At 36.5% G+C, this 17261-nt stretch overlaps 1 protein-coding gene across 1 annotated transcript in view; it reads right to left on the bottom strand.

Moving 5' to 3' along the window:
• Positions 1-16812, bottom strand: part of TAF2 (TATA-box binding protein associated factor 2) — a 75230-nt gene extending 58418 nt beyond the window's left edge. The window contains exons 1-3 of the mRNA XM_069466044.1: positions 16455-16812; positions 15968-16022; positions 6001-6161 (exon numbers count right to left, since the gene is read on the bottom strand). Coding sequence (XP_069322145.1) covers positions 6001-6161; positions 15968-16022; positions 16455-16537 — 299 coding nt within the window. The 5' untranslated portion in view covers positions 16538-16812. The remainder of the gene's footprint in view (positions 1-6000; positions 6162-15967; positions 16023-16454) is intronic.
• Between the last annotated feature and the right edge of the window lie 449 nt (positions 16813-17261).

The raw sequence follows: 17261 nt of genomic DNA, 5'->3' as shown, positions 1-17261 counted from the left end.
AAGTCAAGAACTGACTTCTCTGTAGCTATGAAAGTCCTAGATGGCATTCCTCTTCCAATATAAGGCTGTTTTGTCTACATTGAAAATCTGTTGTTTAGTGTAGCCAACTTCATCAATGATCTTAGCTAGATCTTCTAGATGACTTGCTGCAGCTTCTATATCAACAGTCGCTGCTTCACCTTGCACTTTTATGTTGTGGAGACAGCTTTTTTCCTTAAACCTCATGAACCAATCTCTGCTAACTTCAAACTTTTCTTCTGTAGTTTCCTTACCTGTCTCAACCTTTGAAGAATTAAAGAGAGTTAGGACCTTGTTTTGGATTAGGCTTCGGCCTAAGACAATGTTGTGGCTGGTTTGATTTTCTATCCAGATCCCTAAAACATTTTCCATATCAGCAATAAGGCTGTTTAGTTTTCTTATCATTCATGTGTTCACTGGAGTAGCACTTTCAATTTCCTTCAGAAAAATTTCCCTTGTATTCACAACATGGCTGTTTGGCATAAGAGTCCAAGCTTTCAGCCTATCTTGGCTTTCAACATGCCTTCCTCACTAGGCTTAATCATTTCTAGCTTTTGACTTAAACTTAGAGAGTGAGACTGTTCCTTTCACTGGAATACTTACAGACCATTGTAAGGTTGTTAACTGGCCTAATTTCAATATTAGTTGTGTTTCAGGGAATAGAGAAGCCCCAGGAGAGACAGAGAGAGAGAGAGAGAGAGAGAGATGGGGAATGGCCAGTCTATGAAGCAGTCACAACACAAACAACCTTTATCATTTATGTTTGCCACCTTATATAGATGCTATTTGTAGCACTCCAAAACAATCACAATATCAACATCAAAGATCATTGATCAGAGATCACCATAAAAGACATAATGAAAAAGTTTGAAATATTACAAGAGTTACAAAAATGTGATAGACACAAAGTGAGCATGCGCTGTTAGAAAAATGGTACCAATAGACTTGTTAAACACAAGATTGCCACAAACTTCTAATTTGTAAAAACCACATTATCTGCCAAGTACAATAAAGTGAGATATAACTATCTTTTTTAAAATTATCATACAGTAAAAGTAATTTTTTTTCTTTTGGTATATAGATCTATAAATTTGAACATTATGTACACATTCAGGTAACCACCACCACAATCAGGATATAGAATAGCTCTGTCACCACAAAAAAGACCCTTGTGCTATCTTCCCTGTGTCAAATAAATAGAATTATACAGAATGTTACCACTGGGGACCGGCTTGTCTCACTCAGTAATGTTTCTGGAATTCATCCAAGTTGCTGCATGTATCAACAATTTGCTCCTTTTACCACTGAGTAGTATTACATTGTATAGATTGTACCCCAGTTTATTCACACAGCTGAAGGACATTTAGGTTGTTTCCAGCTTGTGGCTATCACAAATAAAGCTGTTATGAACATTTGTATACAGGTTTTTGTGTGAATATAAGTTTCATTTCTGTAGTATAAATACCCTGAAGTGGGACTGCTGAGTCATATGGTAAACATATGTTTAACATTTTAAGAATCTGCCAAATTGCCTTCCAGAACAGCTGGACCATTCTGCATTCCCACCAGCAATATACGAAAGTGCCAGTCACTCCTATTCATCATCAGCACTTAGAATACCATCTAATTTTAAAGACTATTTTGTATATCTACAGATCATAAATTATTTTCAATAAAATTTCAAAAACATGAAATTTGAGAGATGGCAGCATAACTTCTATCCCTCTCCCAAGTTATCTGTGAAATTCAAAAATAAAATAATAACTGTTGTACAAAAAGAAAGCCAGATATAAACACTATATATTAGAATTCTTAGTTTTTTTATGGGAAATTACTTTCACTTAATTTTCTCATTTCCTGAGAAAATGACACAATGGTCAAAATAAAATGGGTGAGTCATTATAAATGGAATCCACTGAGAAGTCAGTCATGAGCAATAATATTCTGATGGTTTAAGACTTCAGTGTATAAATCAAATATGTTTTCTAACTTTAGAGAAGTAAAATATAACAGCTCAAAATTATAGTAAGTGTTTTCAATTTTCAGAATACTAATGACTGAAAAATACTTAATGGCCTTGCCCTGTAACCACTACCATCCCCATCTCTTAGTCCTCCTTGTGCAAACACAGCTTTAAGAGGAATAATGTTAGAAAGGAATATTAAAATACTAGTAAATTAAGGGAATCAAAAGAATTTTCTCAAAGAACTTATATACATCCATATTAAATCAATCTGATAATCCTTTGTCAAATAAAGAACATTTGCTTCTTAAAATTAACTATTGGTGCAGATTTTGCAAAACTTCAGTTTTTGCTGGGCACGGTGGCTCACACCTATTATCCTGGCACTCTGGAAGGCAGAGGCAGGAGGACTGCTTTAGGTCAGGAGTTCAAGACCAGCTCTGAGCAAGAGTGAGACCCTGTCTCTACTAAAAAAATAAAAAATTATCCCAATGTTGTGGCGTGCCTGTAGTCCCAGCTACTCAGGGGGCTGAGGCAGGAGGATAGCTTGCCCAGGAGTTTGAGATTACAGTGAACTATGATGATGCCACTGTACCCTACCGAGAGTGACAAAGCAAAATTCTCTCTCAAAAAAAAAAAAAAACAAAAAACTTCAGTTTCAATTATTTGTAAATATTTCCTCTATTTTAAAAAATTTTTGTTGGAAGTACAATATATATCAGAAAAGTATACATGCCCTAAGTGTACTTTTGATGAATTTTCACAAACTGAAAACCCCAAATAATAAGCCAATACCAAAATGAATAAAGATGACTTCTAAAAAATAAAACAAAACTGGACCTGATACCATGAAATAAGGCTGTTTAGAGAAAAATCTACCTTAATAGGTTTTTCTATGAAAAAGCCTAGGGGATTTCACTGATTATAAGCTCAAAGCTGAAACTTTTCAACCAAAACAAAAATAGCTTCTCAAAGTGACAAAGCCTATCTGGGGAAAGGAAAGAAACAAAGAGGAAAACCCATCCACAGAAACAGTTTCTCTGGCAAAGTATACATTTGTTTTATTCTAAGAAAAGAGAAGTACAGCAAACAAAAAAACCAAAGAGCCTTAGCTTCTACAGAGGCAAACTGTATCTATTTAATACAATACATAAGATTCAAACACAAAATATATTTGGAGAAATTTCAAGTCCTGAAATTATTTTGCTAGCAACAGTAAACAAATAAGAAAATGTGATTAACTAGTACATTACTTCTTTGAGTGTTAGGACATTCTTCTATGTATTAAAGATCAAATTTTACCACTGAATTTGAAATTTCACTTTTAATTTCAAAACTGCTATTATTTGTTTCAGCTATATTAGAAATTTTATTCGTTCATTAAAGGGAAGTTTTTTAGAAACAAGAAAGATAAATGAAGTGTCTAGGAGCATGCTAAAGATCTTATCTACCTGTCTGTCCCAAAGTTCCCTTGAAAAATAATGTCATCCACGGGAAATATTTTTCACATCTAACTGTCTGTATTTTTGTCTGTGTCTTATGAATCTTATAAATAACACTGTTTCCCTCTTCGCTATGGCAACCAGAAGTATGAGAACCAAACGTGCAGTTTTCCTCTAGGAACTATGCAGTAACTTAGTGGTATGTACCCACCATACTATAATTGTTTACCCTTCATGCTAATTTCATTAGCTACTTTTAAAGACTTTTGTCTAAGAAAACTCTAAAATCAGTTCTAAATCCTGGCTGGGTGTGGTGACTCACGCCTGTAATCCGAGCTACTCAGGAGGATCACTTGAGCTCAGGAGTTGGAGGCTGCAGTGAGCTATGATAACGCCACTGCACTCTAGCCTAGGCTCCAGAGCAAGGCCCTATCTCAAAAAAAAAAAAATATTAAATCCTTTTTCGAACAATGAATAGATAAACATGAGCAAAAGTAACATCTCTATTGTAAAGAGTAACCAATGTCTTTATCAGTATTGGGACTAACAGGAAAAAAAACAGTGATTAATATTCTAGAGGTAGCAGAAAAGCAAGGGTAGTTGGTCAAGCATTTACAATGTGACCACAGCCAACAAAGCTCTGGTTCTAGCTGAAAGAAAAATTTTAAATATATTTTATCTTTCCCAATTCTCTAACCTAACCTTTGAAAAGATCTCCTTTATAATTTCCTTTCCTTTATCATAACACTAAAAGTGATGAAGCATCTTCTGTATCACTAGAGAAAAATTTTAGGGGAAATCATCAAAATAAACATAGCAAAGTAAAGAGTAAAGCTTGCTCCCTTAACAGACTAGAAGTTTCGTCAATGCACTGTAACAGATTGTATTCACTGAGACCTGGGCAGCAACAACAAATTACAGGTAGAGCAGATGTGCAAACACTGGTTTTTTTTTTTTTTTTTTGGACAGTCTTCTTACCCTATCATCAAATGCAGGCAGGGTAGATATTCTGGCCTTCTGGCAAGGCAATGGTTCTCCTATTTGCGCTTTTACAGGTGACTGTTCTATTCATTAGTGGTATATACTTACTACTCCAAAGGCAGATGGTTTTTGTTTATTTTTCTGCTGGGGGAAAGGGGATGCAGATGATTTTCTAGTAAGTCTTTTTATGGCAGTTCTACAAATGTAGCTATAAAAGCAATGCAATTTCAACAACTTACTTTTGTGAAATAGAAAGTTACAGGAATAATTCAGTGAGTGATTCCCCGAATTTTTCCAACCCCATTTGTTTATCTCCTCTCTAAGTTTGAAAGATTGTAAATCAATGATTACTGGGATTCATAAATATGTTTAAAGATAAGTTCCCCTTCTCAACGCTTATGGCAGGGGTTCTCAAGCTTCAGTCTATATCATAACCTCCTGGCAGGCTTGTTAAAACACAAATTGTTAAGACCTTACCCCTAGTTTCTAATTCAATAGATCTGGGGTAATGCTTGGGGATTTGTAGTTCTAACAAGTTCCCAGGTGATACAGGTGCTGCTCGTCTGGGAATCATTTTTTGAGAACTGCTGCCTTAAGGCAATATTATATATCTAGACTTGTTAAAATATCACCTTGACTAAAAAGAGTTTATGATGAAGTTCTGATATCATACCCCAAAACCCTAAGAATCACAGAAATGATATAACTTAATATTATCTTGGAAAAAGCAAATGCTCTCAAATGTAGTTGATAGCATTTAAATTAGTGTAAATTTTATTGGGGCACAATCAGGTAAAATACTAAGATGAGTCATAAGAATGATTAAGTAAACCTATTTGACTAAGGAAATAATTCAAAGGGAAAAAAAAAAACCTTGTATGTACCAAAATATTCACTCAACATTATTTATGACTGCAAAAGCTGCAAACTATACAAATGCCAAACAACTGGAGAATAATCATGCAAACTACAGTATACCAAGTGAATGGAATATTACTCGAACATAAAAATCAAGTATACATACACATACACACATGCAAAAATGGAAACAAAATATTAAATGGAAAAAGTAGAATATAAAACTGAACATAGCAATATATGTTTAATGATAAAAACCAGAAGCATCCTCAATAGATGCAGTATTTATTTAAGGCGAAGGAATGAGATATTTTAGATAGTATTTTCACAAGGTATTCTAAATAGTCAAAATACTTTATAGAATATTTTGAAGTAATCTGTGGTATAGATTATAGTTACCATCTAACCCACTGAAAATTACTTTTGATATTTATGAAATAGTTAAAAAAAATTAAAAGCAAAAAAAAAACGGTTAAGAAAATTATGATTCCAGAAATTATTTCTTGAAAACTAATATGAAAAGAAGGGAAACAATAACTTACTATGTTGGGCATAGCTAGATAAATCACTTGAACCAAATATATAGAGTTGTAAAAGCAACAGAAAGTATAATTAGGAAAAAAAATTAGGATTCGGAGAATAGTAATCTTAGAAAAATCTGTTGAGAAAAATTAATCATTAAATTTTTTTTTTTTTAAGAACTGTTAGAAATATGGACTTTTAAAGTCAATGACTTACTGTTTTGATTCACTGTGACAAACTTCCAAGGTTGGATCATTATAAATAAAAGCAGCCTCTAAATCATTGATCCTTACTCGGTATATTCTACACTGTTTGCTGTTCAATTTGATTCTATTCAAGTTTGCAACTGTGGGAAATATAGTCAGTTCCACAAATCCCTGTAAAGATAAAAAATAACAATTTCATTATAAAGACTGGTATTAGAACATATTTCTCCCATCCAAGTACCAACTAGGCCCGACCCTGCTTAGCTTCCGAGATCAGACAAGATCTTGGGCATGTTCAGGGTGGTATGGCCATAGACAGAACATATTTCTTTGATTTCTACTACGTATACACATATTATACTCCAGAAACAAATAGCTACAAACATACATGTGCTCTCCAACTATCTTAATTTCAAACATGGTTGTCCTAGTGACTGAACAGGTATGAGTTTTGAATACTTTATCACCTTGGGGTTTCACTATCAGTGAAAATTAGACCACCTTTCAGGAAAAAAAGTAAAAAGGCTCATTAATCTCAAAGACAATAAGTTCTAGACAGACTGGAACCCAAATAGGGAAGTGGAAAAAAAAATGACAGAGCAAAAAGAGAATCAAACCCATGAGAGGTTGGTGAGTAAAAGAACATGGGAGAAAACAATGGGATAAAAAACTATACCACTGTGGACAGATTGTCAAGATAGGAAATCAACAAAGAAATATTGGACTTTATCTGCACTATAGACCAAACAGATCTGATATTTACAGAATGTTGCACCCAACAGCTGCAGAATACACACTCTTCTCTTTAGCACATGGATCATTCCCAAGGATAGACCATGTTAGGCCACAACACAAGTGTTAAAAATTAAAAAAAAAAAAAACAACTGAAATCTTATCAAGTATTTTCTCTGACCACAATAAAATAAAACCAGAAATCAGTAACAAGAACACCGGGAACTATATAAACACATGGAAATTAAACAATATGTTCCTGAATAGCCAGTGGGTCTATGAAGAGATTAAGAAGAAAATTCAAAAATTTCTTGAAACAAATGAAAATGAAAACAAAACATACCAAAACCTATGGGATACAGAAAAAGCACTATTAAGAGGAAAGCTTATAGCATTAAGTGCTTACATCAAAAAAATAGAAAAACTTCAAATAAACAATCTAATGATGCATCTTAAAGAACTAGAACTGAATGGGGAAAAACAAAGCCTTTCCTCTAAGATTGGGAAAAAGGTAAGGATACCCACTTTCACCACTGTTATACTAAATGGTACCAGAAGTTCTAGCTAGAGCAATCACATAAGAGAAAGAAAGAAAGGGTATCCAAATTGGAAAGGAAGAAGTCAAATTATCCTTGTTTGTGGACAATATGATCTTATAGCTAGAGAAACCTAAAGAATCCACACAAAAACTATTAGAACTGATAAACAAATTCAGTAAAGTTACAGAACACAAAATCAACATACAAAAATCAGCAGCCATTTCTGTATGTCAACAGTAAACAATCTGAAAAAGAAACCAAGAAAGTAATCCCATTTACAATAGCTACAAATAAAATAAAATATCTAGGAATAAACTTAACCAAAAAAATGAAAGATCTCTACAATGAAAACCATAAAACAGTGATGAAAGAAACTGAAGAGGACACAAAGAAATGGAAAGATATTCCATGCTCATGCACTGGAAGAATCAACATTGTTAAAATGTTCATACTACCCAAAGCAATCTACAGATTCAATGCAATCTCCATCAAAATACCAATGACATTCTTCACAGAAATAGAAAAAATAATCTTAAAATTTACATGGAACCACAAAAGACCTGGAATGGCCAAAGCCATTCTGAGCAAAAAGAACAAAACTGGAAGGATCACATTACCTGACTTCAAATTATACTACAGAGCTGTAGTAACCGAAACAACATGGTACTGACATAAAAACAGACACATAGACCAAAGGAAACAGAACAGAGAACCTAGAAATAAACCCATACATCTATAGTGAACTCATTTTCAACAAAGGTGACAAAAACATACATTGGGGAAAGGACAGTTTCTTCAACAAATGGTGTTGGGAAAACTGGATATCTACCTGCGTAAGAATGAAACTAGACCTCTAACTCTTGTCATATACAAAAATCACATCAAAATGGATTAAAGACTTAAATCTAAGACCCGAAACTATGAAACTACTAAAAGAAAACATTGGGGAAACACTCCAAGACATTGGTCTGGGCAATGATTTCTTGAGTAATAAAAAAAAAAAAAGTACAGGCAACCACAGCAAAATTGGACAAAGGGGATCACATTAGCAATAATAAAAAGCTTCTATATGGCAAGGAAAACAATCAACAAAGTGAAGACACAACCCACATAATGGGAAAAAATATTTTCAAAGTACCCATCTGACAAGCAATTAACAACTGAAATATATAAGGAGTTCAAACAACTCAATAGGAAAAAAATCAAATAATCCAACTAAAAATTGGCAAAGGATCTGAATAAACATTTCTCAAAAGAAGACATGCAAATAACCAACAGCTATAAGAAGAAAATGCTCATCATTAAGCATCAGAGCACGCAAATCAAAACTACAATAAGATATCATCTCATTCTACTTAAAATGTTTTTTATCAAAAAGACAGGTAATAATGAATACTGGTAAGGACGTGGAGAAGAGAACCCCCGTACACTGTTGGTGTGAAGGTAAATTAGTGCCACCACTGTGGAGAACAGTATGGAGGTTTCTCAAAAAACTAAAAATAGCACTACCATAGAACCTAGCAATCCCACTCCTGGTATACATCCAAAAGAAAGGCAATCAGTGTATCAAAAAGATATCTGCACTATCATGTTTATTGTAGCATTTGGAAATCCACTTAAGTCCATCAACAGATGAATGGATAAAGAAAATGTGCTAAATATACACAATGGAATATTATTCAGCCATAAAAAAAGAATGAAATCCTGTCATTTGCAACAACATAGATGGAAGTAAAGGACATTATGTTAAGTTAAATAAGACAAGCACAGAAAGACAAATTTTGCATGGTCTCACTCATATGTGGGAGCTAAATATTAAAACAATTGATCTCATGGAGACAGAGAGTAGAATGATAGTTATCAGAAGCTAGGAAGGATAATGGGGAAGAGGGGATAAAGTGGGAATAGGTAATTAGTACAAAAACATAGATAGAATGAACAATATTTGATAGCACAACAAAGTGACTATAGTCAACAATAAGTTATGCCATACTATAAAATAACTAAAACAGTGGTGCTGGAATGTTCCTAACACAAAGAAATGACAAATGCTTGACATGATGGATACCCCAATTACCCTGACTTGACTGTGACACATTGTATGCCTGTAACAAAACATCACATGTACCCTATAAATATATACTCTCATGTACCCATAATAATTACAAAATAAAATTTTAAATTAAAAAAAAAAAACCCTACAACCACTGAAACTAACAAGTACGAGTCTTTACTCACAGGAGGTAAATTAGGATATGTGAAGTGGCAAGAGCTGTAAGAGGTTCAGGCAAGCAGGGAAAATCTATTACTGCATCCAGGAGCAGCAGACACTTCAAAGTGCTGGATGATTTCCTATCAAGTAGTCTAGAGGCCATATATAGTTCTACCATGTTATCTGTATAGTGTACAATCTATCTGAAACATGTACCTAAGACATGAAAGACAGTTAAATACACTGACCACTCACCACCCTCTTGTGTTGAATCAACGGGAGAGAGAAACAGATGAAACACAGAATATACGTTTAATGATTTCAATAACTTGGGTTGAAAACTGAGGTACTCAAAAACAAAATATGGGAAGGCATGAAATAGTAACATTTTAGAAGCTGCAAGTGAATAGAAAAATTTCAGAGGCTGCAACAGGAATATTTAAGATGAAAAATGCAGGCAATAACCATAGAGGACTAGATTATAATGACTACCACCATAAGGCAGACATTACACTACATACTTTTATGTTCTCTCTAATCCTAATACCAACTCTAGAGATAAGTACTACTTTACACTTTTTATGGAGAGGTTCTAAGAGATAAGTACCACTGTAAAGTATTAAAAAAAAGTTAACTTTTTACAGATAAGTTAGCAAAGTCAAGAAAACTGCATCATTAATAAGTGGAGAACTGAGATTCAAACACACCTAAGTGGTCCCAAATGATTCCCATTATGCCATAATGCCTCTGAGTAACAAGGGTTTTAAATATGTAAGAATTGTTATTAGATAACATGCAGCCCAGCTACTCAAAATTCTCCAGCTTCCAATTCCCAAATAAGTGACCCATACATGCTTAAATTAGACCACCTGCACAGATCTCTGTGGTATCAACAAAGAGAAGAGAAGGAGCAAAGGCCAAGATAATATTGATAAAGGCTCTGAGTTTAAAGGTGTAAACTCTGAGCAATTGTAGGAAGGACAAAAATTCCTTTTAATTAGCATATCAGTCATCCAATTACCATTGCAAATTTAAACGAGTTTGGATCAGCTGACAGACAAGTAGAACCAACATTTCAGAAATGCAGTCAACAGTCAGCTCCTTAGGGGGACATAAGAATGGGATTTGGCTTTCTAAACTAAGGTTAACAACAATAAAATGGAGAGTATTTCATGAAGATAGGAAAAGCCCAATCTCCTTGTATAATCATGTCTCTCACACCACCTAGGGCCCTATCCTATGCCTGCCTGCAACATTCGACCCAGTAACTTCTACAAGCCTCCAATCCCTGTCATCCTTAGTCACTGGCATAACTGTGAGCCCCCCAGGTCACCTAACCTTCTCACTCTTACCTCCTTCTTGCTGTTTCCTCTCTCTCCACCACTTCACAGATAACCATCCTCCTGGAGCCCCCATACACTTTAAATAACATTTCCCCTGTGCCTTTCAACCTTTACTAAAACTCCCTCTCTACCTCCTAGCCTTAAATAAAATAGCTCCCGAATCCCCCTAGATAAGAAGCTATTTTCTCATTCACTATAAATTAGGGTGGAGGGAAACAGGCATTCTCCTAGTTTCCACTGCTACTTCTGAGCCATTTATAGGATTTTATATAGCATATGTATAAAAGCCAGGGCAGTAGGGTATCACAGTTAAATGCAGGTGTTCTGGAGGTAGACTCATCCCTATATTCAAATCCCAGTTCTACCACATAGTAATTACTAGCTAGTTACTCTAGCTCTCTGTGCCTCAGTATCCTCAGCTGTAAAACAAGAATAATCACCCTATTGACCTTTTAGTGGTATTATGACAATTCAGCAATTTACTATAAGGAACATACTTAAAATCATAGCTGGCATCTAGTATATACCTAATAAATGTTTTTATTATTCTTTTCTATTTCTTTTCCTTTGTGTGCATGAGGCACAAAAACTCTGTGCCTCTTAATATCTACTAAATCCCCCAACATTCACTGAAGGCTCATACTCTTTCTTTCTAACACATCTCTGCCATCACTCTAAGTTACTTGAATGTAGATATATCTGATCCATCCAGTAACACTGCCTCAAAGTTCCTTGACCTCAATTCCTACAATCCTTACTTCTATTCCAGACAGCAATCAGGATCAAACCTGAAATGCACATCATCACTGCTCACAACTGTTCCAATGCTGACATCAAAAACTTAAATGTCCACGATGCCTCTCCAGCCACCCCTCTCATTACTTCCCTCCCAGTCCTCTTCCTTGACCTCTTCCAGTTTCTCACCACAACCTTCCCAGCACTTCTAGGACTACTTTTTTCCCATTCACTCTAGAAATCCTTAAATTCAACCACTCTTGCCCTTTTGCTACTTGTACTTATCTTTCCCTCCTGTTTAAGAATGATCCTTCCAATGGTCCTATAGACACCATCCTCCACAGTATCCCATGAAATCTCGCTCTACTTATTACCCTCTCCTATAATCACAATCAGTCCGCTCTGTACAATTTTACCCTGTGCCTACAAACATGTTCAAGACTCATATATCTTTAAAAACCTTTAGATCTATGTCAACCTCAAATTAATTTTTGCCCTCTTTCTCCCACATCCTCAAAAGAGAAATTCTTGAAAAAGTAGAGGATGCTCACTGTTCCAATTTCCTCTTCCTTTCAGTACAATATGACTTACACAGTCATCATTCCACTGAAATTGTCCTTGCTGTGATCACTAATGACCAATAATTACTTTCAGTTTTCAAGTTTATATTTATTGCCCACATTTAAAACTGATAACCATTTTGTCCTTCTTAAGACAGGTTTTTCCTTGGCTTCTACAGCTCAAGTGTCTCTTGGTCATATTCCTCAACTTTCAATTTCTCCAGATTATTTTTCCTTGATCTCATCTCCTGCTAGACACCTTGACTGAGCTTTTCCACATCCTTCATAACCAACTATATATTAAAGATTCCCAAATCTCTATTGCCATCTGTTATTTTTCTTTCTTTCTTTTTTTTTTTAGAGACAGGGTTTCACTCTATCACCCAGGCTGGAGTACAGTGGTGTGATCATAGCTCACTATAACCCCAAACTCCTTGGTTCAAGTGATCCTTCCACCTCAGCCTCCCAAGTGGCTAGGACTACAGTTGCACATCACTAACTTATTTTTTTGTAGATATAGGGTCTTGCTACGTTGCCCAGGCTGGTCTTGAATTCCTGGCCTCAAGCAATCCTCCCGCCTCAGCCTACCAAAGTGGCAGGATTACAGGCACAAGCCATTGTGCCCAGCCTCACTGTTCTTCAACTACATATACATGTAGCCAATTAGCCACTGTTCAACTCAATTTCCTAAAATGAAAGTGTGTGACACGTAACATTTTCTAATCTGATCCACAAATCTTTCCTCCTAATCCTGCTTCTCCTCATAACATCCGTACACAGAAAATGGAATAACCATCTGTCCAAATCTATTTGTTTTATCTTGTACCCTATCATCCAGAAGCAGCTGGCATGATTAATTGCTGAATACTCAGTTACAGCATCAATTGAGAGACAGGATGCTGTCTTAAACTACCGGACAATATATAGGGTTATCTCTCCATAGCCAAAATAAAACTAGCAACCAAGAGGTGAAAGTTGAAGAGACTATTCTCACTATTGTACCATGAAAGGAATTTTTGCCTCCTGTCTATTGGGCCTTCGGTTCATGTGTTTGGAGGTCTTTGTGCCCAAGGGAAGAATGCATCCACCAGGGTACTTAGTCATGGTTCCATTAAATTGGAAGTTGAAACTGCCCCTTGACCACTTTGGGCTCCTCATGACAATGAACCAAAAGGCAGAGAAAGGGGTTCTGTACTGTCTGGAATGACTAATTGAGATTACTAAACAGGAAACTGAAGCCAAGACAAGAATTACATCTGTAATGTACGGAATTCACTGTGATGTCCTTTAGGTCCCCCTTGACCAACAGTTCTAGTCAATGGAAACTGCAATAACCCAATAAAGACAGAAGAAGCAAGGATGAAAGTCCTACAGAAATGAAAGTCCAGGCCATCCCAACAGAAATGTTGGCAGTAGGAAAGGGGAACATGAAATGGCTAGAGGAAGAAAGCAGTGTTATCAACTCTGGCCTTGCTACCAGCTAAAGAAAGCAGGGGCTGTAGCAATTAAGTTTCACATTGTTCCTTTGACCCACTTTTCTTTCCACTATCTTGCACAAAAGATACCGGTGGTAGCTAATATTTTAGGTGGGAATAGGGTTGAACTGCCATCTCCCACACTAACACAAATAGTTCAGGGATCAGGGAACTCTTTCTTTCTTTTTTTTCAAAGAGATGGGGTCTATCACCCCAGCTGGAGTACAGTGGCATGATCACAGCACACTTTCACCTCAAACTCCTGGGCCTCCCAAAGCACTGGGATTATAGGCATGAGCCACTGTGCCCGGCCAGACAACTCTTTCTTGAAGGGTCAGACAGTTAGTATCTTAGGCTTTGTGGGTCACACAGTCTCTGTCTCAGCTGTCAACTCTGCCATTGTAATTCCAAAGCAGCCATAGATAAAATATAAATAAATGGGTATAGCAGCATTCAAATAACACTTTACTTACAAAAACAGGTAATTAGCCATAGAGAACTCTTTCAATAGCTGATAGGAGTTCGTAAGTTCCCTATGTCAGGAACACTAGCTTTTCATCTCAACAAAAGACAACAGTGAATGAATTGGGTAAAAGGGGTAGACTGCTCTGATTATTCTCCTTTTGCTCCTCCTGATCTGCTCTCTACCCTACTCTGTACCCTGGGGGTTACATTAACTAGGCTCTACTTTCCTGGCTTCTGGTTTGTGGGAGACACAAGAGAGAAACTGGTGAGCAGAAGAAAAGTGAGCTCATTATATTCATTATGCCAGGTTTGGGGTAGGCAGTAGCTTCATTCTTCTACTAATGGCCGCAGCTCCTATAAGGTGACTGTTTCTTATGGCTACAGTACATTCCAGTAACTTCTTCCTCCCATTGGCCTTTCAGGCCTAGAAGTGGTAACTGTCCCTCATTGTTGCTAGCTCGGCGTTCCTCCACCTCTTGTTGGGTTCTCTTAACACTGTTTGTTCTAAATAGTACCTTCATTAATTTCCCTCAATTAACCTGTATATGTGTGCCACTTACTTCCTGCCAGGAATCTAACCCATACACCATCCAACCAATTTTTCCAGTGGAAAACTTAAGTCATCCACAACTCCTTTCTAGCATTCCTGAAAAGAGTCATCTGCAACTCCTTTCTGTCTATCAATTCCTCCAGGAGAGTAGGGATGAAAGGGGGAATGATAGACAAAAAGGAGGTACAAAGGACTTTTAGGTCATCCTTGATTAAAAATGGCTCTATCACTTGCCAGCTTTATGCTCTTAGGAAAGTTACTTAACCTCCATTCTTTCAGCTGCCTTATTTATAAAATCATGATTAAAATATTGTACCTACCTCACTGTGAAGACTGAGTTAATACACAGAAGCCTTACAAGAGTACCTTACATATATTAAGTGCTCAATAAATGTTCACTATAATTCAATCAATCGTGTCAACTCTATTTCTACTTCATTTTCACTAATGCTATCTTCATTTAGGGCTTCCTCATTTCTCCCCTAGACTACTGCAGTAACCTCCATACTAAACTTCCTAATCCTCACATTTTCCTACCCAATTCATACAACATAATATACCTAAAGTATCCTACTATGAGATACAAGCTAAAGAATCTGTGGGGAAGATTGCAAGAGAAATTCCATAAATAAGGAGTCTAGACTTAATGAAATTTTTAGGAACTTTATAAATCTAAGATTCTATGATTCTTAAGAAAAGGTTACATTTTTCTATCTATAGGGCTTATCCTAAGCACACATACGTGGGTGACAAGTCTGAGAGGGACGTTAATACCATCACTCAAGCAAAACCAGCTCTAAGATTTTAGTCTATTTAATACAGGTTCCCCTAAGAGAGTTAATTAAGTACTTGGGTTTTCAAGGATTTTCCTAGAATGGATTACATCAGTAATTCATACATCTATATGGCAGGGGGTAACAGGGTTACTAGATCTCAAATACTCTATCTAAAACTTTACCATAAAGCAATGCCACCTAAACCAAATGAGCCAAGAATCAGAAAATAAAACTGGCCTCTTAGAAGCCAAGTCAAGTCAGGGAGTGTACTAATCTTAATTTTTTTCACAGGAGAAATCTCACTATGAGCTTATTTTTGTTTTATGCACAATTCTAAAATGCTTGGTTATGCAGGCTTTCACATTCCACAACAGATTAAAAGTAATAAAATTTTAATCAGGAAATTGAAAAAAAGGAAAAGGAGAATTGAGAAGGTAAACAGGTATAGAAGGACCATAGAACTTGGAATTATATAGACCTTAATTCTAATTCTTACCTATTTTTGAAACAATTATCTGGAACAGTATAAAGTTTGTAAGTACTATGAAGGTGAACTTATTACTGATTATAATTATTGAGAATAAACTTACCACAACAGATTTTCTCTGGAAGTTTATGTTGTTTATGCAGACGACCTGATGGGTTGTATATTAAAAAATATAAAGAAAAATAATTTTTACTATTAAATGAAAGCATAATCTTGTCCAGATATAAACAAGGGCTATGTTCTAAGTAGCTCGAAATCACATCAATCTTTCATTTTAAAACAAACCCTACAAATTAGGATAACTTGTTTGTTTTAAATCTAGCAACAGCCACGAAAATAGATTTCTTTTGACAGAAATAAAATTTAGTACTTTAAAAAAAGGGTTATTAACCTTCGAGGGGAATTAAATCTGCTGAGTAACATTGTCACTCAAAACATTTTCACCCCACAAACACCATTTCGATCACAGTGAGTGAATTCTAGCTTCCCACTGGGTTTCCCAGCCTCAGCAAGTCAGTTTCAAGTACTCACAAAATATAATCAATGGCAACAAAACCAAAAACAAGGAAGGGAGATTAAAAAATACTTATAATTTATATGGCCTTGGGCTTTCAAAGCCCTTGTCTCCTTTTTTCCTGTTCATTCTGGCGGGCTCTATACCAGTCGGCGGCATGAAGCGGTCCCGCGGAGCCTGGCTTGCAGGCTTCCTGGGGAGATGCGGGGCATTACTCGTCTTGGGCACCGCACACTCCCTGCTCCCGCACGGTCCCAAGCAGTCACGTCCCGCGGCCGGGGCGTCCTGGGGACCCAGACCCGGCCCCGCCGGATCGCTGCAGCCTCAAACTCGCTTCCTCTTCCTGGCTGCTATAAATCGCTTCCACCGAGCGTGTCACAGAGATGGTGCACTCTGCAACCGCTCCAAGTTACCGTCGGCCGACATCTTGCCTGCGGCCTTTGACCTCCGACGTCAGCGGAAGTGGAACGGCGGACCAGGTGGAACCGGGAAGCTTTGTCTCAGTGGGCGGGGCTTGAGCGATACTACTAGGGTGTTTGCATTTGTCTTTGCGTGTGAACATGATGGGTGAGAACTGTTAAAATTTTGGAAAGTGGAGAAAATATTTGGTGAGGGGAGACGAGTTTGCGAAGGGCAAGGTATAAACTAAGGCTTGGTGCCTGGTGCTATTAACAGGAGAGTCTTCCGAAACTAAAACGAGGGGTGTTGCTCGGGCTTGCTGTGTGTGAAGAGGCACCATAAACTCACTGGGCCCCAGTGATTTAAGCAGTAAACTATGTATTTAGACCCCAGGTAGTCTAAATGTCAAACTCCAGAATTCCGGAGTCATCACTAGACACTGCTGCCTCAGTATTTATTTAAAAAAAAAAAATATATATATATA

The sequence above is a fragment of the Eulemur rufifrons genome, chromosome 3 (genome assembly GCF_041146395.1).
Source record: "Eulemur rufifrons isolate Redbay chromosome 3, OSU_ERuf_1, whole genome shotgun sequence".
Classification (NCBI taxonomy): Eukaryota; Metazoa; Chordata; class Mammalia; order Primates; family Lemuridae; genus Eulemur; species Eulemur rufifrons.
Note: the sequence above shows the minus strand (reverse complement) of the source record. Positions and strands in the feature narration are given on the sequence as shown.